We start from the raw sequence: 24,626 nt of genomic DNA, 5'->3' as shown, positions 1-24,626 counted from the left end.
CAAATTGGAAAAGAAGTAAAACTGTCACTGTTTACAGATGACATGACACTACACATAGAGAATCCTAACAATGCTACCAGAAAACTACTAAAGCTAATCAATGAATTTGGTAAAGTAGCAGGATACAAAATTAATGCACAGAAATCTCTTGCATTCCTATACACTAATGATGAAAAATCTGAGAGAGAAATTAAGGAGACACTCCCATTTACCTTTGCAACAAAAACAATAAAATACCTAGGAGTAAACCTACCTAAAGAGACAAAAGACCTGTATGCAGAAAACTATAAGGCACTGATGAAAGAAATTAAAGAGGATACAAACAGATGGAGAGATATACCATGTTCTTGGATTGGAAGAATCAACATTGTGAAAACGACTATACTACCCAAAGCAATCTACAGAGTCAATGCAATCCCTATCAAACTACCACTGGCATTTTTCACAGAACTAGAACAAAAAATTTCACAATTTGCATGGAAACACAAAAGACCCCAAAGAGCCAAAGCAATCTTGAGAAAGAAAAATGGAGCTGGAGGAATCAGGCTCCCTGACTTCAGACTATACTACAAAGCTACAGTAATCAAGACAGTATGGTACTGGCACAAAAACAGAAATATAGATCAATGGAACAGGATAGCAAGCACAGAGATAAACCCACACACATACTGTCACCTTATCTTTGATAAAGGAGGCAAGAATATACAATGGAGAAAAGACAGCCTCTTCAATAAGTGGTGCAGGGAAAACTGGATAGCTACATGTAACAGAATGAAATTAGAACACTCCCTAACACCATATACAAAAATAAACTCAAAATGGATTAAAGACTTAAATGTAAGGCCAGACCCTATAAAACTCTTAGAGGAAAACATAGGGAGAACACTCTGTGACATAAATCATGGCAAAATCCTTTTTACCCACCTCCTAGAGAAAGGGAAATAAAAACAAAAATAAACAAATGGGACCTAATGAAACTTAAAAGCTTTTGCACAGCAAAGGAAACCATAAAAAAAGATGAAAAGACAACCCTCAGAATGGGAGAAAATATTTGCAAATGAAGCAACTGACAAAGGATTAATCTCCAAAATATACAAGCAGCTCATGCAGCTCAATATCAAAAAAACAATCCAATCCAAAAATGGGCAGAAGACCTAAATAGACATTTCTCCAAAGAAGAGATACAGATTGCCAACAAACACATGAAAGGATGCTCAACATCACTAATCATTAGAGAAATGCAAATCAAAACTACAAGGAGGTATCTCCTCCTACCAGTCAGAATAGCCATCATCAAAAAATCCACAAACAATAAATGCTGGAGAGGGTGTGTAGAAAAGGGAACCCTCTTGCACTGTTGGTGGGAATGTAAATTGATACAGCCACTGTTGAGAACAGTATGGAGGTTCCTTGAAAAACTAAAAATAGAACTACCATACGACCCAGCAATCCCACTACTGGGCATATACCCTGAGAAAACCATAATTCAGAAAGAGTCATGCACCACAGCATTCACTGCAGCACTATTTACAATAGCCAGGACACGGAAGCAACTTAAGTGTCCATCGACAGATGAATGGATAAAGAAGATGTGGCACATGTATAGAACGTAATATTACTCAGCCATAAAAAGAAACAAAATTGAGTTATTTGTAGCGAGGTGGATGGACCTAGAGTCTTTCATACAGAGTGAAGTAAGTCAGAAAGAGAAAAACAAATATCATATGCTAACACATATATATGGAAACTAAAAAAAAATGGTTCTGAAGAACCTAGGGACAGGACTGGAATTAAGATGCAGACATAGAGAATGGACTTGAGGACAAGGGGAGAGGGAAGGGTAAGCTGGGGCAAAATGAAAGAGTGGCATGGACATATATACCGTACCAAATGTAAAACAGATAGTGGGAAGCAGCCGCATAGCACAGGAAGATCAGCTCAGTGCTTTGTGACCACCTAGAGGGGTGGGATAGGGAGGGTGGGATGAAGAAGCAAGAGGGAGGGGATATGGGGATATATGTATATGTATAGCTGATTCACTTTGTTATACAGCAGAAACTAACACAACATTGTATAGCAACTATACTCCAATAAAGATGTTAAAAAAAAATCAAACACACACAGACACACACGCAAAAGAATATACAGGAAAGAGAAAATCACAGTTGTAAAGCAAATCACTTAACTAAGCCAGTAATCACTTAAAATTAAAAAATAAAATCAAAACATTTGTCAGAGAATGATAACCACAATGAACAGCAAAAGGATGAACATGAAGATGCAAAAGAGGACGTCAAAATCATAAAATGTGGGGGAGGAGAGTACAAAAATGTAGACTTTTTTTTTTCTAGAGTATGTTTAGGTCTATATGACTACCAGTGTAAAGCAAGTAGATGTAGGAAGTGGTTAACATACTTGAAAAACAGGGCAACCACAAATCAAAAACACAGTTGATTCGCAAAAACCAAAAAGAAGAGAATATAGTTAAGCATAATACAAAAGAAAATCATCAAACCACAAAAGGAAAAACAAAACAAAAAGGGACAAAAAAGAAATATAAAATCAATGGGAAAGCAAGGTTTAAAATGGCAAAATACATATTTATCAATAATTATCTTAAATGTCAGTGAACTAGAAAGTCAGCAGAAGGAAGGAGATAATAAAGATCAGGAAAAGAGAGGAAATAAAATAGGGATTAAAAATAAAATAGAAAAAAATCAATAAAACCAAGAGCTGCTTCTTTGAAAGGGTAAACAAGAATGACAAACCTTGGGAATTCCCCAGTGGACCAGTAGTTAGGACTGTACACTTTCACTGCCGAGGGCATGGGTTCAATCCCTGGTCAGGGAACTAAGGTTCCACAAGCTGCGTGGCGTGGCCAAGAAAAAGAAAAGAAAAAAAACAAAAAAAACCACGAAAAAAACCCAGATAAACAAAATAAGAAATTAAAGAGAAGAAATCACAACTGATACCACAGAAATACAAAAAATCATAAGAGAATACTATGAATAATTATATGGCAACAAATTCAATAACCTAGAAGAAATGGACAACTTTCTAGAAACATACAGGCTACCAAAACTGAATCAAGAAGAAATATATAACTTGACCAGACCAATCACTAGAAATGAAATAGAATCTGTAATCAAAAAACTCCCTACAAAGAAAAGTCCAGGACCAGGTGGCTTCACTGGGGAATTCTATCAAACATACAAAGAAGAACTTATACCGATCCTTCTCAAACTCTTCCAAAAGACTGAAGAGGCAGGAGCACTCCCAAAGGGATTCTATGAAGAAACCATCACCCTGATACCAAAACCAGACAAAGACACTACCAAAAAAGAAAATTATAGGCCAATATCTTTGATGAATATAGATGCAAAAATTCCCCCCAAAATATTAGCAAACCAAATCCAACAACACATAAAAAAAGACATATACCACGACGAAGTTGGATTCACCCCAGGGTCAAAAGGATGGTTCGACATACACAAACCAATCAATGTGATACACCACATCAACAAAAGAAATGACAGATGCTCAGTCCCCTTCTGCCACTTGGAATCATATGTTGAAGAGAGTAGAGCCACAAGATGGAGGAGCCCTGAACGTTGCTTGAAGGAGCACCACCCCCGGGTTAGAAACACCCATTTTGGCTCTTATATGAACAAGAAATAAACTTACGGTGTTGGAGAAAGAAAAACGAACAAAAACAAAAGAAAGGACAAAAACCACATGATCATCTCAACAGACGGATTTGATAAAATTCAACATCCACTGATGATAAAAACCCTTACAAAAATGGGTATAGAGGGAACATATCTCAACATAATAAAAGGTATTTATGACAAACCCACAGCCAATATAATACTCAATGGTGAAAAGATGAAAGCCTTCCCCCCAAAATCTGGAAAAAAAAAAGGATGCCCACGCTCACCACTTCTCCTCAACATAGTATTGGAAGTCCTAGCCACTGCAATCAGACAAGAAAACAAAATAAAAGGTATTCAAATTGGTAGGGAAGAGGTAAAATTGTCATTATACGTAGGTGACATGATACTGTACATACAAAACTGAAAGACTCCACACAAAAACTACTAGAACTGATAAACGAATTAAGCAAGGTAGCAGGATACAAGATTAACATACAGAAAGTGGTTGTATTTCTTTACACCAACAAGGAAAAAACAGAAAGGGAATGTAAACAAACAATCCCTTTTAAAATTACACCAGGGGTGGTCTAGTGGTTAGGATTCTGCGCTTTCACTGCTGTGACCTGGGTTCAATCCTCCCGGGTCAGGGAACTGAGATCCCGCAAGCTGTGCAGTGCAGCCAAAATATATATATATATATATATATTTTTTTAAATAAATAAATAAAATAAAATTGCATCAAAAAAAAATAACTTAGGAATAAACCTCACCAAGGAGGTGAAAGACTTACACGCTGAAAACTACAAAACATTAATAAAGGAAATTAAAGATAATTCAAAGAAATGGAAGCATTTCCCATGCTCTTGGACTGGAAGAATACATACTGTTAAAAATGGCAATACTACCCAAAGCAATCTACAGATTCAATGTGATCCCTGTCAAATTACCCATGACATTTTTCACAGAACTAAAATAATCCTAAAATTAATACAGAACCATAAAAGACTCAAAATTGCCAAAGCGATCCTGAGGAAAAAGAACAAAGCAGGAGGCATAACCCTCCCAGACTTCAGACAACACTACAAAGCTAGAGTAATCAAAACAGTGTGGTACTGGCACAAAAACAAACATACAGATCAATGGAACAGAATAGAGAACCCAGGAGAAAACTCCACATTACCTACCATCCATTAATCTTCAACAAAGGAGGCAAGAATATAAAATGGGAAAAAGACAGTCTCTTCAGCTAGTGGTGCTGGGAAAGTCAGACAGCTGCCTGTAAATCAATTAAGTTAGAACACACCATGCACAAAAATAAATTCAAAATGGCTTAAGGACTTAAACATAAGATACGACACCATAAAACTCCCAGAGATGATCACAGGCAAAACATTCTGACATAAATGGTACCAATGTTTTCTTAGGTCAGTCTTTCAAGGCAATAGAAATAAAAACAAAAATAAACAAATGGGACCTAATCAAACTTACAAGCTTTTGCACAGCAAAAGAAACCATAAACAAAATGAAAAGACATCCTACGGACTGGGAGAAAATATTTGCAAATGATGCGACTGACAAGGGCTTAATTTCCAAAATATACAAACAGCTCATACAACTCAACAACAAAAAAAAACAAATAACCCAATCGAAAAATGGGCAGAAGACCTAAATAGACATTTCTCCAAAGAAGACATATAGATGGCCAACAGGCACACAAAAAGATGCTCAACATCTCTAATCATTAGAGAAATCCAAATCAAAACTACAATGAAGTATCACCTCATACCAGTCAGAATGGCCATCATTAAAAAGTCTAGAAATAATAAATGCTAGAGAGGGTATGGAGAAAAGGGAACCCTCTTACGCTGTTGGTGGGAATGTAAATCGTTGCAGCCACTAGGAAAAACTGTATGAAGTTGCCTCAGAAAACTAAAAATAGAGCTGCCATATGATCTAGCAATCCCACTCCTGGGCATATATCCAGATAAAACCGTTAATTCAAAAGATACATGCACCCCTATGCTCATAGCAGCACTATTTACAATAGCCAAGACATGGAAACAACCTAAATGTCCATCAACAGATGAATGGATAAAGAAGATGTGGTGTGCGTGTGTGTGTGTACACACACACATACACACACACACAATGGATTATTACTCGGCCATGTAAAAGAATGAAATAATGCCATTTGCAGCAACATGGATGGATCTAGAGATGATCATACTAAGTGAAGTAAGTCAGAAAGAGAAAGACAAATACAATATGATATCACATATATGGAAATCTGCTGATAAATTATGACACAAATCAACGTATGTACGAAACGAAAATAGACTCACAGATATAGAGAACAGACTTGTGGTTGTCAAGGGGGAGGGGAGGAAAGGAGGGAAGGAACAGGAGTTTGGGATTAGCAGAGATAAACTATATATATTATATATAGGATGGATAAACAACAAGCTCATACTGTATCGCAGAGGGAACTATATTCAATATTCTATGACAAACCATAATGGAAAAGAAAAAAGAATACATATATGTATAACTGAGTCACTTTGCTGTACAGAAGAAATTAACACAACATTGTAAATCAACTATACTTCAATAAAATTTAAAAAAAAAGAAAAGAAGAGGGGCAAATTAAAGGAAGAAATTAAAGCCAACGTGGGAATTCTCTGCCAGTCCAGTGGTTAGGACTCTGCACTTGCACTGCTGAAGGTCGGGGCTCGATACCCCTGGTCAGGGAACTAAAATCCTGCAAGCTGAGTGGCGTGGCCAAGGGAAAAAAAAAAAAAAGCCAATGTGATTGTGTGAATTTTGGTGCCATTAAGAGAAGTAAGATGAAATACCTGGTTGAGGAGGAAAAGATGATGAATTGGGTTTAAGGTGCCATTTTTACACCCATGTAAAAATGGTCAATATACTTCTAGAAAAGCAGAGCTGAAACCAAAGAGAGACTACGGGACTAAAGATATTCATTATTCACACAGAAGTTACGTTTTAGAAGAGGATGAGGTCACTAAGGAATGTATAAAGAGTGAAAATAGCAAATCAATATAGCGAACTGTAGGAGAATCATATTTGAGAAATGAAGAGAATCACAGAATGACAGATAACAGATGGCTATGTAAGAATTTTTTTGGTACAATGATATGGTAGTTATATTTTTTAAGAGTTACAGAAATACAGAAATACTGATGAATGAAATGATATGTCTGAGATTTACTTTAAAATAATCTGAACGAGGGATGGGAGTTGTTAGATAACAAAAGATTGGCCAAGTTGTTAACTGATAAAGCAGGGTGAAGGGTACATGGGGGCTCATTTTACTGCTCTACTTTTGTATGTGTTTGAACTTTTTCATAATAAATAGCAAATAAACAGAAAGTCAGGGAGATGGGAGAGAAATACAAAATCACAAAAGCCTAGTGAGAAGAGTTTTAGGAAGGAAGAGGTCACAAGTTTCAATTTCCACAGCAAGGTCATGAATGTTGATGATAATGTTGATAATAAGAAATAAACATTAAAAGTACAGAATACAGAATTTGTAATTTTAGCAAGTTCCTTAAATTTAATTACCTTACATATTTATTTAATAAATGCTAGATTGAATGAGATAATATTCATTCAAGAATATACCAAGCATTATTAAAACAAAACACACATAACAAACACATAAATCTTGAGCTACTATGTTCAAGGGTTACAGTTCAAATTCCTAGGCACGAATCATCTCTGAAAATGCTACAGGGCCAGTGGAAGCATATTTAAGAAACTATAGAATACAAAAGCAAAATTCTCCCAATAAAGGGCCAAGAAACAAACTCTGACTGAGGACTAAAGCACTAGGTTAATCTGATCTATTTCTAATCACTGAAAATGTTAACATAACAGAGTTGATACTTGCCTCCACTTCAGCCATGAATGCCTCTAAGGGATCATCATCGCTGTCAGAATCTACTGGCTTGGAATGGAATTGCTGGCGGGTAGGTGAGTTTTCAGCAGGAATGTAAGGTAAATCAACATTGCTAGAATCTTCTTCCTCATCTTCAAAATATCTGAAAATTAAGATGCATGATTGATAGAGTGAATGTTTAATTTGGGGTCAGGTGAATCTTTCATTTAACACAAATTTTTATTAAAGTATATGTCACAATTAAGAGATTTTGGTCCTTTGGCTTAGGACCTAATTATTAAATTATCACTTAATACATGCCAAATTCTAATACTGCAAAAAAAAAAAAAAAAAAATCACAGCAGATTCTCCATTTCAATAGTGTCTGTTAAAAATCACATTTCCAGTTCTCTCAAAAGGAATAAGTTTTCAGTACAAATTTAGTATATCATTGTTGAATAGACAGAGCAAATATTAAAGTGTATGCCATGGAAAAAATTACTTTGTATGAAATATTATAAAGCTAGTTTATTCTTCATAATCCTTAAAAAATTTTTTGAGATATATTCATAAGGCTAGAGACTTTCTTCAGAAGTTCTGGGCTGTTTTCTGAGAACCAACAGAAAACTTCTAAAATTAAAAATAAATGTTCAGGAATATAGCCAATATTTTATAATAACTATAAATGGAGTGTAACCTTTAAAATTTGTGCATCACTATGTCGTACACTTGAAACTTTATAACATTGTACATCAACTATACTTAAAAAAAAGAAGTAAAAAAAAAAATGTTCAATCCAAAATCCTCACCATACTATGTATTCAGAAAAGAATTTCAACATCTGGAAAAAGTATCACTTTCCCTCTAACAAATAACCCAGAAAAGAGTATCTATATAGCCATCAACTAAAACAAAACAAAAACATTGTTTAGATCTTACCTCAGAATTAAATGAAACAGTAATACAACCAACTATTAGTTAAAAGAAATCACAACTACAGCCTAAAATTTTATAGCCTTTCAAGTCTTCATTTTAAAAGCTCTAACCACTGTTATGTGCTACACACACACATAAATGCATACGCATTTATACAGTAGTTTCATTTAATGTATCATTTAAAAGTACCTCTGAGCTGGTAAACTGTTCTCTAGAATAATGATCATTTACTTTGCTGAATCTTAAACACTTACTTCTGTATTTAATTGCTAAATAACATACCAACTTTTTAAAATGCTGCTGTGTACTTTAAAAACTCTGATCTTGAGGGTTTTTTTAACTAAAAAAAAAACATCAAGCAGTGTCACAACCAGGTTGGAAATTATAGCAATACAAGATTTCTTCAGACTTGGCAAAGAGAGAAGTTATAATCTATAAGGAATTAGAGCTCAAACTTTCAAACCCCAGCTGTTTAACAATCACCTTCTTAGACATCAAGTTAAAAAAGGTAACCGGTAAATATGTTTCCTGAGAACTGTGGGCAAAAATCTGAGATTTTCCTACCACTATAAGATATTAAATGTAACAGTTTTAAGGACTTGGGTGTTGAGCCAAACGATGCCCCTGCCAGTTCTGACAACTGCCTGGGTTTCCAAAACAACTTGTATGGTGTAAACCAAAAACTTCAGGGCTTCCCTGGTGGCGCAGTGGTTGAGAGTCCGCCTGCCGATGCAGGGGACACGGGCTCGTGCCCCAGTCCGGGAAGATCCCACATGCCGTGGAGCGGCTGGGCCCGTGAGCCATGGCCGCTGAGCCTGTGCTCCGAAATGGGAGAGGCCACAACAGTGAGAGGCTCGCGTCCGCAAAACAAACAAACAAACAAAATTTCAGTAAAGACCATCAAAGGCCACGTGAATTATTTAAAACTCTTCAGCCACAGTTAGGTTTAAATGGCCTCAAATCCTTTTTGGAACAAGCAAAAGTGAAGGATCACACAAGTATACTCCTTATGAATGAGTAAACTTAACAATTTAACTTGTTAGGAACAATGCAATCCAGTGAGATAACCACTTTAACAAGTCATATTATTATTTGAGAAACAAATGGTTTCTTTGCTTCAATTTCTGTTGATGGAATGAATACCTCAAAGCCTAACCTTTGTTAAATTACCAGGTATTACCACTTACGCGTTTTCCTCATCAAAGTTGGCCCGTTTAGAACCAATTTTGTAGAAGGAAGGGAGCTGTGGTGGAGCCGACTTTCCAAATCCAGAAGAGCTGGTTGCCCCAAAGGCACTATGGGACTGCTGTGGGAGTTTTGGTTCCTCCTTCTTTCCCGCACTAATAGCGAAACCTCCAAAGCCAAATCCCCTCTTAGTGCCAGGGCCACCTTTATTCCAGTTCATGGTGTCAATGACTGATCTGTTAGGAACAAGAGACACTTACATAAATTTAACTTTATAAAACAGCCCACTGATTTTTATGTCAGTTCCAACCTTTGCCTACAATTTTATTTTAAACCTTTGCCTCTCAATTAAAATTTTAACTTCAGTACAGCACAGATTGGCACAACACTATAAATCAACTATATTTCAAGTAAAAAAATTTAACTCTGTACTTCACATATGCAATATGCTAACCTCAATGAAACAGTCACATTTTCTGAAACACTGAATTGTTATTTCTTTTGCTGAGATCTCAATCTGAACACGAATGCAGTATTTAATACATACCCTTCAGAAGGATCTGATTGCTCGTTTAACATCTTATTCAGTTTGCCTGTTGTTAAGGATTACAAAGAAATTTCCTAAGCACCGATCAAACAGGTTTAAAAACACCTTATCTCTTATAAGTCTTGGTTCCAAAAAACCTTTTTTTAATGACACAAGTTACCTACGTTTTATAGAATAGCAAAAAACTCAGAACGCGAAAAGGAACAAAATAAAATTACCTGAAATTCCTCTCCCAGATATGCAATTTCGTTGGTATCTTTTGCTTTTTTTCTATGCATATGTGTATACACAAACACACCCCATTTAAAATCAAAACTGAAACCATACTGTACAAATTGTTTTAGTTACTGATTTCTTCACAGTATGATATACATGAACATCTTTAAATGTCAATAAATACATTTCTCCACTTCTGTTTTTTTTAAGTTGTGAAACATATCATACATCTTTGTGCATACTCTTATTTCCTTAGGATCAATTTTTTTTATGCAATTGCTTAGCAAAGGGGAATGTGCATTCTAAGTTTTACATTCACAGAAAAGTGTCCATTATACACTGAGTAATATGAGAAGGGCATAAAACAAGGTGGGTGGTATGATTCAATGTAATTCAATGTAAAAGCATGTCTTACATGTACAGAGATAGCTGGAGGGCTATTTATCAAAATGTTAATAGCAGTTATTTGATTTTTACTTTTTTCTTTGTATTACAGTTTACCATTAATAAGAAAAGTTTAAATGTTTATAATAGACTCTGAAGCCAATGTGAACAGAGTTCCAAAAACTGCTTTTTACAATGGCGTTGTTAAGGGGACCAGGAACAGCAACGACACGCTCTACTTTTCTGGTTCTATGCCCCTCCCCCATATATAACCTATAGGTTTTGTTTTAACTGCTATTATACAGCATTTAGTTCAGTCTGTTTAGTATTAAATTTCATTTATGCCATGTCAACCTCTGCTCTTAGTTCCAGGTAGGGACTGTCTTTACCCATTTTGGACTTTGCATAAAAGTTATTCATGGCTAGAATAAGCACTTTATAAGTAATAGTTTACTTACACTTAATTTAGACCATCTCTTGCCTTCTTCAGGAATCCCTTAAGGGGAATCAACATAATTCTAGTAAGATGAAATTTAATAAGAGTATTTACAAGCCAGAAAATTTTAGCATCTGATAGTATTATTTAACCAATCTGTGAGCCTGGCTTTCCAAGCGCTGTTCCTAAGCAACAAAAACGACGGATTCTGAATTTTAACCTTTTTCCTAGTGTATATAATGCATAATAAGAGGCTAGTAATAAATAAGCCATTGAAATCAGAAGGTAGGCAAAGATAGGATGGAAAAAAAACACCCTTGGTAGATTTTAAGAATTACATTAACAGGGACTTCCCTGGTGGCGCAGTGGTTAAGAATCCACCTGCCAATGCAGGGGACACGGGTTCGAGCCCTGGTCCAGGAAGATCCCTCATGCCACGGAGCAACTAAGCCTGTGAGCCACAACTACTGAGCCTGCGCTCTAGAGCCCACTCGCCACAACTACTGAAGCCCACGCGCCACAACTACTGAAGCCCGTGTGCCTAGAGCCCATGCTCCACAACAAAGAGAAGCCACTGCAATGAGAAGCCCACACACTGCAGCGAAGAGTAGCCCCCGCTCGCCGCAACTAGAAAAAGCCCGTGTGCAGCAACGAAGACCCAACGCAGCCAAAAATAAATTTAAAAAAATAAATTTATTTTTAAAAAAAGAATTACATTAACAATTTCCTAGCAGAAATACTTTCAATGATTTATCAAAAGCTTGCTGAGGAAAGTCAGGCAATGCATTGGGTGCTGGGCATTTATAGATGAAAGATACAGTCCCATTCTCAAGGAGTTCACAGTGTAGTTTTAGCCAGCTTAAAAAAAACAAAACAAAACATAATGTGTTCTAATAGAGGTACTACACAAAGTGCATTTATTGATGGCCCAGGAGGAGGGTACCCAACCTATGATGAACTGGGGACAAGGCACAGTTTTTCTGGAGATGACACTGGCGTTAACTTTTTAAATCTGAAGAGGCATTAGATCAGGGAAGAAGTGTCAGGAGAGGGAATTTTAGATAGAAGGCACTGTTAAGTGCTACCACAGAGAACTGGAAATACTGCAGTGCAGCTAGAGTTCTGTAGGACATTTGGGAAAGTTGCAGGGCACGTGTTCAGAAAGACAAGCAGGGCCCAGGTGAACAGTTTAGTATACTACGCTAAGAACACACAATACAAAACTATAGTCTGCCAGTTATAATTTTAAGCAAAAAAAGGGACTTGTTTCAGATCAGTATTTTAGAATGACTACATGAGAGACAGCAGGAAAAGTTGGACACAAGGAAAGCAGTTAGGACATTATTATAAAAATACAAAGTGACAAGGTACTGAACAACTAAGGAAGTGACTATAAGGAAGGAGAAGGGGGGGCTGTAGATCTGAGTTGTTTACTTAGGTATCTATGAGGAAGAATCAACTGGGGTAACCAAATTAGACATGGGAGCTAAGGAGGAAGGGAGAGTCTGGAATAACTCTGGAAGTTTCTGGCTTTTACAGATTGGGTGAATGGTGGTGCCATTAATAGAGATGGAAACCTAGAAAAGCCAGGCATGGAGAAGCAGGTATAAAGTGAGATCACTTCAGTACCTATGGGAGAGCTAAGGACAGCTGGCAAGTAAGGTCTGTCTGCAGAGAGAGATCTGTGACGGGGCTATAGATTTGATATGAGACATCTGCATCTGAGGTTACTGATGTAGATAAGCTAGCAGAGAGAGGGCCAGAGAGTGAGAAAAGGGGTGAGACAATCATAGTGTATGTCAATATTTAGGAATGGGCAGGGGAAGAGAAACTCACGTGGAAACTTGAGGACAAACAAAGAGGAAGGGAGGATAGCAGAGAAAGTAACACAGATGGTGAGACAAGTTTTACAGGCAGAAAGAAATGTCCAATGTTAAAAACTAAAAAGAAGACAGGTGAGATAAGAACTAAAAAGCCTCCGTTGAAGCAGTGGGGGCAGGGTTAAGGAATGACTGGTAGGTGGTAGAGGATGAAGACTAGGCCACAAGGAGTGCAGATTACTTCCTAGGCTGTTTACCAATGACAGGAAGGAGAGCATGAGGTGTTAACTAGAGGAATTTCGTTTAAGGAAGAAACGTAAGCATGTTTATATGCTAAAAAGGAAAAGCCAACAAAAAGAAAAACTAAAGATTTAGGATGACAGGAAAAATCATAGGAACAAGGTGTTGCAGAGACCTGAAGAGACAAGATCAAAACCTTTAATAAGGAGTAAGTAACTCTTCCCCCTAGACTGAGGATAGAAGAAAAGGATGGGCATAAATTAATCCTACTAAATAATAAAGGGTTCAAATTACAAAAGAAATAAATCAAATACTTCGTTTTAAAAATTCAACTTCTGCCACAAACAGGCAAGCAGTGTGACTTTAGGTGGTGGGTGAGAGTTGCTTAATGGTTTAGAGACATAAGACACAAAATATGCGTTTAGAATATGCATAAAGAAATATGCGTTTCTTTAACTCTTCGGAGATTTCGGTCAGCCAAAAGACTGAGAACACTTAAGTGCCCCCAAGCCTTACACTAGTGTGAGCCAGGTCACACTGCCCATGTCCCCTAGTTAATTGCCTCTAGCAAGGCCAAGCAACTGTGCTATCTATACCCCACTGACTAGAACACTTAAGTGCCCACAAGCCTTACACTAGTGTGAGCTAGGTCACACTGCCCATGTTCCCTAGTTAATTGCCTCTAACAAGGCCAAACAACTGTGCTATCTATACCCCACTGACTAGAATGTCAGCTCCACGAGGGCAGGGACTTTGCCTGTTTTGTCCAGCATAGTATCCTTAGTGCCTAGTGTATACAGTACTCAAAAAATTTTATGTTGAATGAATAACTATCATGCATTCAGGCTCTTCAAAATTCATTCCAGTATTTGTGAAAAGCATCATCTCCCGTTATTACAAACCTTGCTATCTCCCAACCAGTCGTCCTGATTAAATCTAAGCCAGATCTTCCTCAGTGCACCACTAATTCTTACTTTCTTGACTACAGTTTTTCCTACTATTAGTCCACGTATATGGCTACAGATCCTTGACAAACAGAGGTTTGAGGGGCTGTAGCTGATGTAAGAAGCACAAGATGGCCAACCTAATCTCTATTTGGTTTTATGATGTCCAAAGAAAAAGAAAAAATGAGCCCTCCTCTGCTTAAGCTATTGAGGCTGTGTTAAAATTAATTTTCAATCTCTAAGCAAACATTGTTTGGAGGGGAGACATCCATTAAACAGTTAATAAGAAAGGCAAAACATAGTGAGGATATTAAAAAATTAACTGTAGTCCTGCTATTCGTGGGTCTCCTCAAAGCTCCCTTGATTTGGTCTACACACACACACACACACACACACACACACACACACACACACACCCCTCTCTGAGCCTTCTCTCAGGTTACATTATGCCTGGTACATCCTTCCCACAAGCTGGCAAACTCATATCAAATAGCTCTGAAACTTCACCTCTGCCTCCATAAACACTTCTCAAATTGATGACAGAAAAGGTGAAAAATCACCACATGGCTTCCGACACCCAGGTAAAGCTCACAGACTTCATTAAAAACAACAACCAGCAACAAAAACAATCCAATTTTAAAAATGGGCGAAGGACTTGACTAGACATTTCTCCAAAGATATACAAATGGCCAATAAGTATATGAAAAGATGCTCAACATCACTAATCATTTGGGAAATGCAAATCAAAACTGTATCACCTCATACTCATTAGGATACCTACTATAAAAAAAGGGGGAGGGCTTCCCTGGTGGCGCAGTGGTTTAGAGTCCGCCTGCCGATACAGGGGACACGGGTTCGTGCCCCGGTCTGAGAAGATCCCACATGCCGCGGAGCGGCTGGGCCCGTGAGCCATGGCCGCTGAGCCTGCACGTCCAGAGCCTGTGCTCCGCAACGGGAGAGGCCACAACAGTGAGAGGCCCGTGTACCGCAAAAAAAAAAAAAAAAAAAAAAAAGGGCTTCCCTGGTGGCGCAGTGGTTAAGAATCCACCTGCCAATGCAGGGCACACGGGCTCAAGCCCTGGTCCGGGAAGATCCTGCATGCCTCAGAGCAACCAAGCCCATACGCCACAACTACTGAGCCTGCGCTCTAGAGCCCGTGAGCCACAACTACTGAGCCCGTGCACCACAATTACTGAAGCCCACATGCCGCCTAGAGCTTGTGCTCTGCAACAAAGAGAAGCCACCGCAATGAGAAGCCCGCGCACCGCAACGAAGAGTAGCCCCTGCTCGCCACAACTAGAGAAAGCCCGCGTGCAGCAAAGAAGACCCAACGCAGCCATAAATAAATTAAAAAAAAAAAAAAAAAAAGAAACCTACACAACAGAAAATAACAAGTCTTGGCAAGGATGTGGAGAAACCAGAACCCTTGCACGTTGCTGGTAGGAATGTAAAATGGTTCAGCTGCTGTGGAAAACAGTACAGTGGCTCCTCAAAAAATTAACCACGAAACTACCATATGATACAGCATTTCCTCTTATGAGTACAGACCCAAAAGAACTGAAAGCAGGAACAGACATTTGTACACCCATGTTCATAGTGGCATTATTCACCACAGCCAAAAGGTGGAAGCAACCCAAGTGTCCACAGATGGATGGGTAAACTAAATGTGGTGAGATAAATATATAGCAATAGTATCCAGCCTTGAAAAGGGAGACAATTCTGACACATGCTACAACATGAATGAGCCTTGAGGACATCATGTTAAGGAAATAAGCCAGTCACAAAAGGACAGATACTGTATGATTCCACTTATATGAGGTACCTAGAGTAGCAAATTCAGAGACAGAAAGTAGAAGGGTGGTTGCCAGGGATTGGGGGATGGGGAGTTACTGCTTAATGGGGAGACGGCTTCAGTTTTACAAGATGAAAAGTGTTCTGTGGACACTATGGCGGTGATGGTAGCAAAACGATGTGGATGTACTTAATGCCCCTGAACTGCCCACTTAAAAATGGTTAAGTTTACGTGTATTTTACCAGTTAAAAAAAACCTTGAAAATCAAAGAATCAGAATTCCACTTGCACATGTATTTTTAGATTGTTATTTTATCCAGTTTATGAGGGAGAATGATGCTGTCTAGACCTCAGTTTCTACTCTGAAATGCAAACATACTTGTGAAATTTCAGTTACATTTTTTCTCTTTAAAAAATGGTGCTTTTTAAAATAAAACATCCAATCTGAAAAGAATTAGCTGTATAATAGAACCATAAAAAAATGTATAAGCATTTGCTTTAAAGAGAACCACCTGAGTTGGGTCTTAGAAATAACAAACATTGTTTTATATAGATCAATAACCACTTTTTGCTATGTGCCCAGTACTGAGGCATAACACCTCTCCTTTCCCATAATCTATAAAAGGCGACTCTATGTGGTAAAGTATTACATGAAGTATAGTGGGTCAGAAATAAATAGTGAAAAGAGAAAATGAATTGCCATCTTTTTTCGGCAGGTGTTTGTTAATACAGTGGAACTAGGGGAAGTCACACTCCAGGGAGATGAGCACTGAGATGCTCTGCAAAACCTTCTCCCAGGCATCTCCAGACCCTGGCCCCAAACCTCCCGGCCGTACGTTTCTGACCCTGTCATTCCCTTCAATTCAACAGCTCTCCACAGTTACTCAATCAGGCTGGAATGAGGCTCTCCACTGTGGCAAGAACTACTTTACATGCACTTTGGTGAATGCTCTTCCCTCTACCTGTATTCCCTCCCCACTAAATCTCTCAGTATACCTACCATAGTCCTGCATGCTCTTCCCTCTACCTGTATTCCCTCCCCACTAAATCTCTCAGTATACCTACCATAGTCCTATCCTTCAAAGCCTATCTCAAATACCAACTCGTAGAACTATGACATGAAGATGATTCCCCAAGAGAGGCGGTATCTCCTTCCTCAGACTCCCTTTCTAGTCTTAAAACATCCAACATCTATTCATAACTATTTGTGTTCTTGTTTCTCTCTCCAACTCCATGTTACAAGTTCTATGGCTAAAATAGCAGGCTTATTCACTTTCTCTTTTGTTTTCCAGAGAATACACTCATTATTCATGTTTATTCAATATATAGGAGACCCAAGGCGATTTACAACTTGGCTGAAGAGAAAAATTAAAGATAGCTAAAATACCTGCTTGGTACTGTTTTAGGTGCTAAAATGTTGTGATTTAGCAGAAAATCATAACAGCATAGTAAAGTAGTACAGACTATGGAGCCAAGCTGACTATGTTCAAACACTGGCTTTGCCACTAACTTGACGTGAACCTCATGGAAGTTACTCAGATTCTTTGGCCTTAGTTTCTTCATCTGTAAGATGGCGAGACTATCACCTACTTCACAAGGTTAGTGTGAAAAACTGAATTCATACACAGAAATACACTTAGAACAAAGCTTGCCAAATAGTGCACAATATGTATTAGCTGTCATGTTTATCATCATTATTTTTTCTCCAAAAATCAATCTCTCCATTGGTAAATGGAGAATATCAAGCTAGACTTCTCAGGTTTCTTTCAACTCAGGGATTCCATACATCAGTGCCACATGACACTGAAGATGTCAGAGATCACTACGAGCTGACAAATGGGGACAGGCTTCATAAGAGAGCCAGAACCCAGAAAATGGGGTTTTTATACAGAAAGATGTAAGCTGAGTAGAGAAGTGTGAAGGAAGAAGACATTCTAGGGAGGAAAGCTAGAAATAGCAGTCTAGGAAGTTAGAATAAGTTGAAACATAAGATAATTTGGCGAGAGTTTATGTTTTGGACAATCAAATACGATATGATCTAAATGACTTTAACAATAGTGGACTAAAACCAACTGATTATAAAACTACATTATCACTTGTGTTTTGGGAGAAGAAAGATTTCTAGTGACAGCTGATCACCATCCACTCTAATAATCTGCCTTGAGAACAACTCACACACTATAAATCTGTCGGTTCTTTAACAAGAATCTGTTCAAAACCCAAGAATTTCAACACATTCTTCTAAAGCCAAATACAAGTAAATGCTGGATTACACTTATTTTAAAAGCATCTCTCTTCTCTCTGCTGGCTTAAAGAAACTAAGAGCTGATTACGTAAAGATTTGATAAAACTAAAATATAAAGAACTGTACTCTTCCACAAATTACACCTCATTATTACAAGGAAAGTCAGTTCTTATCATGTCTCTGCTCAAAACCCTCAGACAGTTCCCATCTCAGGCAGAAGAGAAATGAAATCTTCACAACAGCCTAAAAGGTCCTGGTTGTTCTGTGCTTCCCCCCACCACCTGCACCCCCGTCCCCCCCAGTTCTTCCCTGACCTTATCTCCTACCATTCCCTCCTTTGCTTGCAGTGTTCCCAGCATGCTGGTCTTCTGTTCCTCTAACAGGCCAGCACTGTCCTCTGCAAGGTCTTTATACTTGCTGTTCCCTCTGCCTGGAATGATCATTCCTCCAGAAACTAGCTGGGGTCACTCCCTCACCTCCTTCTAGTTGCTTCAATATCAGTTTGTATGTAAATACTTCCCTGACCATGCTATTTCAAAATGCAACACCTCCCCTTCCCCCTTTGCAGCTTTATTTTTTTTACCTAAGGCATTAATTATCTTCTAACATACGGTATAATTTATATATGTGTTTTCTGTCTCTCTTTCCCTCACTAGAAAGTAAGTTTCATGAAGGCCGGGGTCACACACCTAGAACAGTGGTAGGGAACAGGCACACAGAAGGTATCAACAAAAATATTTCTTGAGTGAATGAATTGCAGATTAGGTCATATAATGCCCCTTCTGGGTATAGGAAAATACAACATGCATTTTTTTCCTCCACCGCTTAAAGTCTAAAAATTAATTTTGGTATGAAAGACTTATTGCCCACCTTCCACTGGGCTTGGCTCTGGAAAGTTAAAGTGAATTAAAGCAGAATCTCTGCTCTTTAGGAGTTCGGGGGTGTGGATACAGGGGACAATAGATATACAAAGATCATTTTCAAAAAGCAATATGTATGGGAAGCCAGAGGAATGTGAATGACTGACCAAAGGAGTGAGGGGCAAAGCTTCCACTAAGCTGATAAGGAAGCTATGATCCCCCCAAACTCTCGACTAGTACGACTGTTCTTCCTTATATTATTGGTGCGGATGCTTGCAACTCCATATAAATTATTTACCCACATCAGATAGGCTCCTAAGTAGGCCGCAAAAAAGTTTGTGTGACGACGGTGATGCTAATCACGGATGTACTCAAAGCTACACCAAGATTACCGACCATGTCTTTTACTGTCCTCAGATTTGGCAGCTTTTCCCTATCAGGTCCCCCGACTTGGAGACTAGCATCTGCTAACTGCTGCTGGCTTGGGTCAGAATCCTCCCCGCGGTATCCCTCACCCGGAGCCCAGCACCCTGCAAATCCCTTCCCTTGCAGGGCGGGCGGCCGGGAGAGCGCCGCCTCCGGAACACCGCCAACTGGGCCTCGTTAAGAGCTGCGGGAGAAGCGGGAGCCGTGGGAGGACGACGAGGCTCGGAAGGGCCCTTCGAGGCTTCAGTCACGCACTCCTACTCCTCCCCAGCCCCCTGCGCCTCGGCTTCCCCGAGGCTCCGCCGACTCTTTGTTAAGAGAGGCCGCGGTTCCCTGGCCCTCGCTAGGCCCCGCAGTTGCCTTGCGGTGCCCCCAAGGGGTTACGGCCCCGCGTCCAGACCCACCTCGCACAAACCTGCTGCTGCGGCTGCAGAGGCAGCTACTGCTACCGCCGACGCGGAGAGAATCCCACGGCCCGAAGTACAAGCCGTCCAGACCCCGTCCCGCCGCGCTCCTCCCTCTCCGCCCCCTTCTTCGCCGCCGCCGCCTCCGCCGCCTGTCGCCCCGTAGCTGACGGGGGGAAGGGGAACAAAACCGGACATGCGCAGTGCAGAGCGCGGGCCGAAGGGCGGAGCCTGATCTACGGCTCCCGGAAGGCGTCGCGGGCTCCTGGCCCTAAAGCTCCAGACTACCTCACAGACACCTTAGACACCTAACAGGCACTACTGCTGGATGAAGAGTGTTCATGGCCCGTTTAGGAAGTGGGCCTGGAAGTGAAGAAAGTAGCACTGACAGGGAGCCGCCAAAAAATCCCAAGAAAGGGGCTCGAGTGGAAACCACATGTACATAAAATTGTCGATCCTCTAAAATCCGATCCTTTGCAAATGCGACCTGGGCAAGATTTCCCCGCGTGCCTCTGGCCACGTGGTCCCGTAGAGCATGGCGACTTTTAGCTTCCGGAGCACGGGTTCAGCGTGATGACAACTTGACTGAACCCTAGTGGAGAGCACAGGGATAGGCGCGGGCAGTTCCGGCGCAGGGGCCGGGCTTATGTAACTCTCCCAGCTACCACACCTCGCCTCAGCTGGGCGGGGGAGGAGGAGGTCTCGCTCGGCCCCCTGAGCGGTGTCCCGCCCCCGCGCCGTGCGCAGGCGCGGACGGGCCGTACGCATTCTACGTAACAGCTGGCGGAGGCTACGTGAAGAGTGGTGCGGCGTGACTGAGCTACCTGGTCAGGCTGTGTCCTAGAGGCATCGAGGGCAGTGAAACCGCAGTGACCCGGCAGGCGGTGGCCGGCCCGAGAGGCAGGCAGGGTAAGGCGGCAGCCGCAGGAGCGCTGGGCCGGGTTCTAGCCCTCGGTACAGGTAGGGAGCGGGCCGTGACGCGCTAGTCGGTGGGGTCGGGCTGGGCCGAGCGGTGACGCTGAGTTGCGTGGCCTAACCAGGTCCCTTTTCCCACCCCATCCCCTAAGTCCAGCCTATGGTGACATGCCTCGGTGCCCGCGCCTTCTCGCCTTTCCCGACTTTCTTAAAAACAAACCAGACTTTGTCCATCCCAAGGCCCATTTTCTGTTGGGAGTTCTGTTTGGGGTTGGAGTGACTTTTAACGGTTTTGGGGAACTTCCAGAACTGTGAGCAAATGCCAACCCGCAGAGCAAAGTTAGAGCAAGCCCACAGCGAGCCAGCAGGAAGAATGGAGCGTAGAATTGATTATCCTTGCTGGGGAGAGACTAGACCCCGCAGGCTTAACAGAAGCAGCAACCTCTGTGGTCCGTCTTCTCTGAAGGTTTCTAACATGACACGTTTTTACCCAACATGTGTAAGGAGACGGGAATGTCTCCATGATCTCCAGAAGCCTCAGGGTCTGGCCATTGTCAGAAAGGCCTACTCTAAAATGCCAACAAGGAATGATTCCTGCACTTAGTCCTCTTCCGTTTTTAAGTCCAGACCCAATCGCTGAGACTGCCAGGTGAGCTAGCAGAAGAAATCAGACCAGACTTGTTAGTGCTGGGGTGCCCTGCCCCAGGAGTCTCAGGACTGCCTCTCAGGCAGGGAGTTGTGCGTTTGAGAAATGAGTTGACAGGTGCACCAGACAGACTTCTGGGAAGGAAGGCCAAGGCACGGATGGCTTGGATAATTTTAACCTAAATATCCTTAAAGGAGCTCTGTTACAGAGCTGAGTTAACTTAGAAGTGCTTCTGTGGTGTGAACGTCCTAAGTGGAAATTCACTTTGAAATGACCAGACCTTTTGTCAGGGAGTTAATCAAGTTGACTGTGCCAGTGTTAACCTTTATTTGCTTCTATTTGAAAAAGTTTAAAACTGAGATCTGAAAGAGTAACACCAAAAATGAAGTATTTTTACACCTTAAAGGGCGTTCATAAGGCACAGTGGAAGGAAGTAATGGGAACTGCTATTTATTGAGTACTTTCTATGTGCCAAGCACGTATCTCTTGTAATATCCACTACAGCCCTGTGAGGCAAATAGTGAATGACTATCCCTTTTTTGTATGTGGGGAACAGGGGTTTGAGTAATTAGCCCAAGGTCACATGGCTGGCAAATGGTAGAGCTGATGTTTTAAACCAAACCTAACTCCACCAACATATGTGCTCCTTTTCATATGTCTTCCACTTCTGACTGTGAAGCTAAGGGTGTTTGGAGACACATCGCAAGCCTCTTTGAGGTTGTTGTCAAGAGGGCAGCTATGTTTTCCCGTAAAATGTCCCCTGGTGCTAACCTCAAAGATCAGATATTGGAAAGGATATAATATTGGCCTATCCTTGGTGGCATTTCTCAAATCATTGGTGCCTTTCAAAATTTATGAACTTTGTCCAATTTTAAGAACATTTCTTGAGCAGCCGTGAGTTGCAAGGTATTTGGGCAATAGCCTTTGATATTGAGCCAATTTCCTTTATGAATTTATGGTGTTGTAAATACGAGATATAGAATATTCACTATGCCAGAGCACCTTGAGAGATCAGTATTGGGTTGGCCAGGAAGTTCTTTCAGTTAGTGAATATGTTGTTCAATAAAGTTCTTCATGAAAGTGAAAAATGTGTCTTTTTTGAACTTAAAACCGAACGAACTTTTTCGCCAACCCAATACATACTCCCTTTTGCCACCCATTCACTCTGTTAGTACCCAGCTCCCTGCATCCTGGCTTTCATACTTAGCACTTCCTTGCAGTTGCCAATAATGATTTCCTTATTAACATTGGGAAATTTTTGGTCCATATCTTACTTGAACTTTCTGCAGCAATTGAAACCAAGCTCTGTTTCCTTCTTAGAAATATGCTTCTCCTTTGGCTTCTGTGCTGCCACTTTGACCAAAGTCTCTTTTTCTTTAACCATTCCTTAGTTTCCCACTCCAGTTCTCCCTATTATGCATAACACTTAGCTATTATGATTTGTTTCAAGACTTTTTGGTGCTTTTTTTTTTTTAAACCTAACTCTTAATACTCCCTGGGGATCTCTTCCATTCTCACACCATCTCTATTTCCAGCTTAGGCGCGTATCCTGAACTCCAGGCTTATACTTCAAATGCTTCCTTTCCTCCCTTTGTAAAATAGGTTATAATACCTTTTAGGATATTGTGAAAATTAAGAGATAAATGTTAATCATCTAACGTACTGCTTGAAAACACTTCAAACTTTTCAACAAGTATTAATTTATTGCCTTCCCCCAATTTTTTCACTCCTTTATTGTTTTTTATCTCAAGGATGACTTTGTCCAGCTGTTGATCAAGCCAAAACTTGGAATCACCCCAGATCTTCCTTTGCCACATTCCTTATATTCAGTCACTTTATGCTGATAAGTATAATTCTTAATACCTGTCAAATCTGTTTTCCTGTTCATTCCCAATACCACTGCCAGTTCAGTTGTGTTTTATCTCCTATCTAATTATCTCAGCCACTTCCTATTTTTCCCACCTCAGGTGCCCTTCTCTAATTCACCCTCTGTATGAGCTGTCAGGGTTAAATTGCAAATCTGATTGTGTCACTCTCTTACTTAAATCCTTTAGTTGATTCTAATCATCCAAACTTCTTAGTGTGGTATTTAAATAAGGATGATCAAATAAATAAATAAGGATCATCATGATCTGGCCTGTGCTGGCCTTTTTAGCCTCATTTCCCCCATTTGGGTCTCAAACCCAGTGTTCTATCATACCAAACTCCTAAAATGTGCTGTTTCAGCCCTCTATGCTATAGCTGTTCCTCCGTCTGCAGCGCCTCTTCTTGAGTGCAGGAACTATCCTTTTCTTTTATTTTTTAAAGAACATTTTATTATAAGAACATCATAGAAAAATTAGAAAAGTATTCAATATAAAGAAAAATAAAGGCAAAATGTCCATAATCCTATCATACGTAATAACTACTATTTATATGTAGATGTATATATGACCTTCTAAACCTTTTTGTTTGTGTATTTGCTTCTAAAACAACTTGGGTTCTAACTTCATTCATAACAATTTTTAATAAACAAAAAGTAAGTTTGTTTTTTGTGTGTATGTATGGTTTAACCGGTTTCAGATTTTCCCTGTCATACTGTAACTCATGTCCTTGAAGCGAGGTTCTCTTGGCATAGTATCTGACATGGTAATATGCTCAGTGAGGGAACATTTTATTTGATATGGTAGGATCATTTTATGAAAAGCAGTGAAAGCCAGAGGAGTTTTATATTATTCTTTGGGTAATTGGTTAGCCTTCATTGGTGATTGAATCCTTATGTTACAGATGTCATGTTTTAGAAGGGTAACGGTAGTTTTTAGTGAGAAGTAGGGAGTAGGGAGAGAGTTGAGCAGGGGGGACCATTTGGGATAATACTGTGGTTCTTGAGTAGGTGGTGTTAGCAAAAATTGCTACTTTAAATAAGTAACAAAATCACTGCTACTGGCTTACGTTGGAGATGCTGCCTGAGAAGTGGTTGATAGCAGGGATTCTGGAGGCAAAACTGGCATCAGAACATAGTTCTCTGTCACTTGGTGGTTGTATTACTTAGCATTTCCGTGCCTCATTTTCCTTATCTATGAAATGGGCATGTTAATAAA

At 40.0% G+C, this 24,626-nt stretch overlaps 1 protein-coding gene across 1 annotated transcript in view; it reads right to left on the bottom strand.

Moving 5' to 3' along the window:
- Positions 1–20,022, bottom strand: part of DDX42 (DEAD-box helicase 42) — a 51,068-nt gene extending 31,046 nt beyond the window's left edge. Inside the window, exons 1-4 of the mRNA XM_079724649.1 lie at positions 19,997–20,022; positions 10,220–10,265; positions 9,675–9,908; positions 7,564–7,714 (exon numbers count right to left, since the gene is read on the bottom strand). Of these exons, the coding sequence (XP_079580775.1) occupies positions 7,564–7,714; positions 9,675–9,908; positions 10,220–10,251 (417 nt within the window). The 5' untranslated portion in view covers positions 10,252–10,265; positions 19,997–20,022. The remainder of the gene's footprint in view (positions 1–7,563; positions 7,715–9,674; positions 9,909–10,219; positions 10,266–19,996) is intronic.
- Positions 20,023–24,626: the final 4,604 nt, after the last annotated feature.

This window comes from Hyperoodon ampullatus, assembly GCF_949752795.1.
Source record: "Hyperoodon ampullatus genome assembly, chromosome: 19".
NCBI lineage: Eukaryota > Metazoa > Chordata > Mammalia > Artiodactyla > Ziphiidae > Hyperoodon > Hyperoodon ampullatus.
This window is presented reverse-complemented; position numbering and strand designations above follow the sequence as displayed.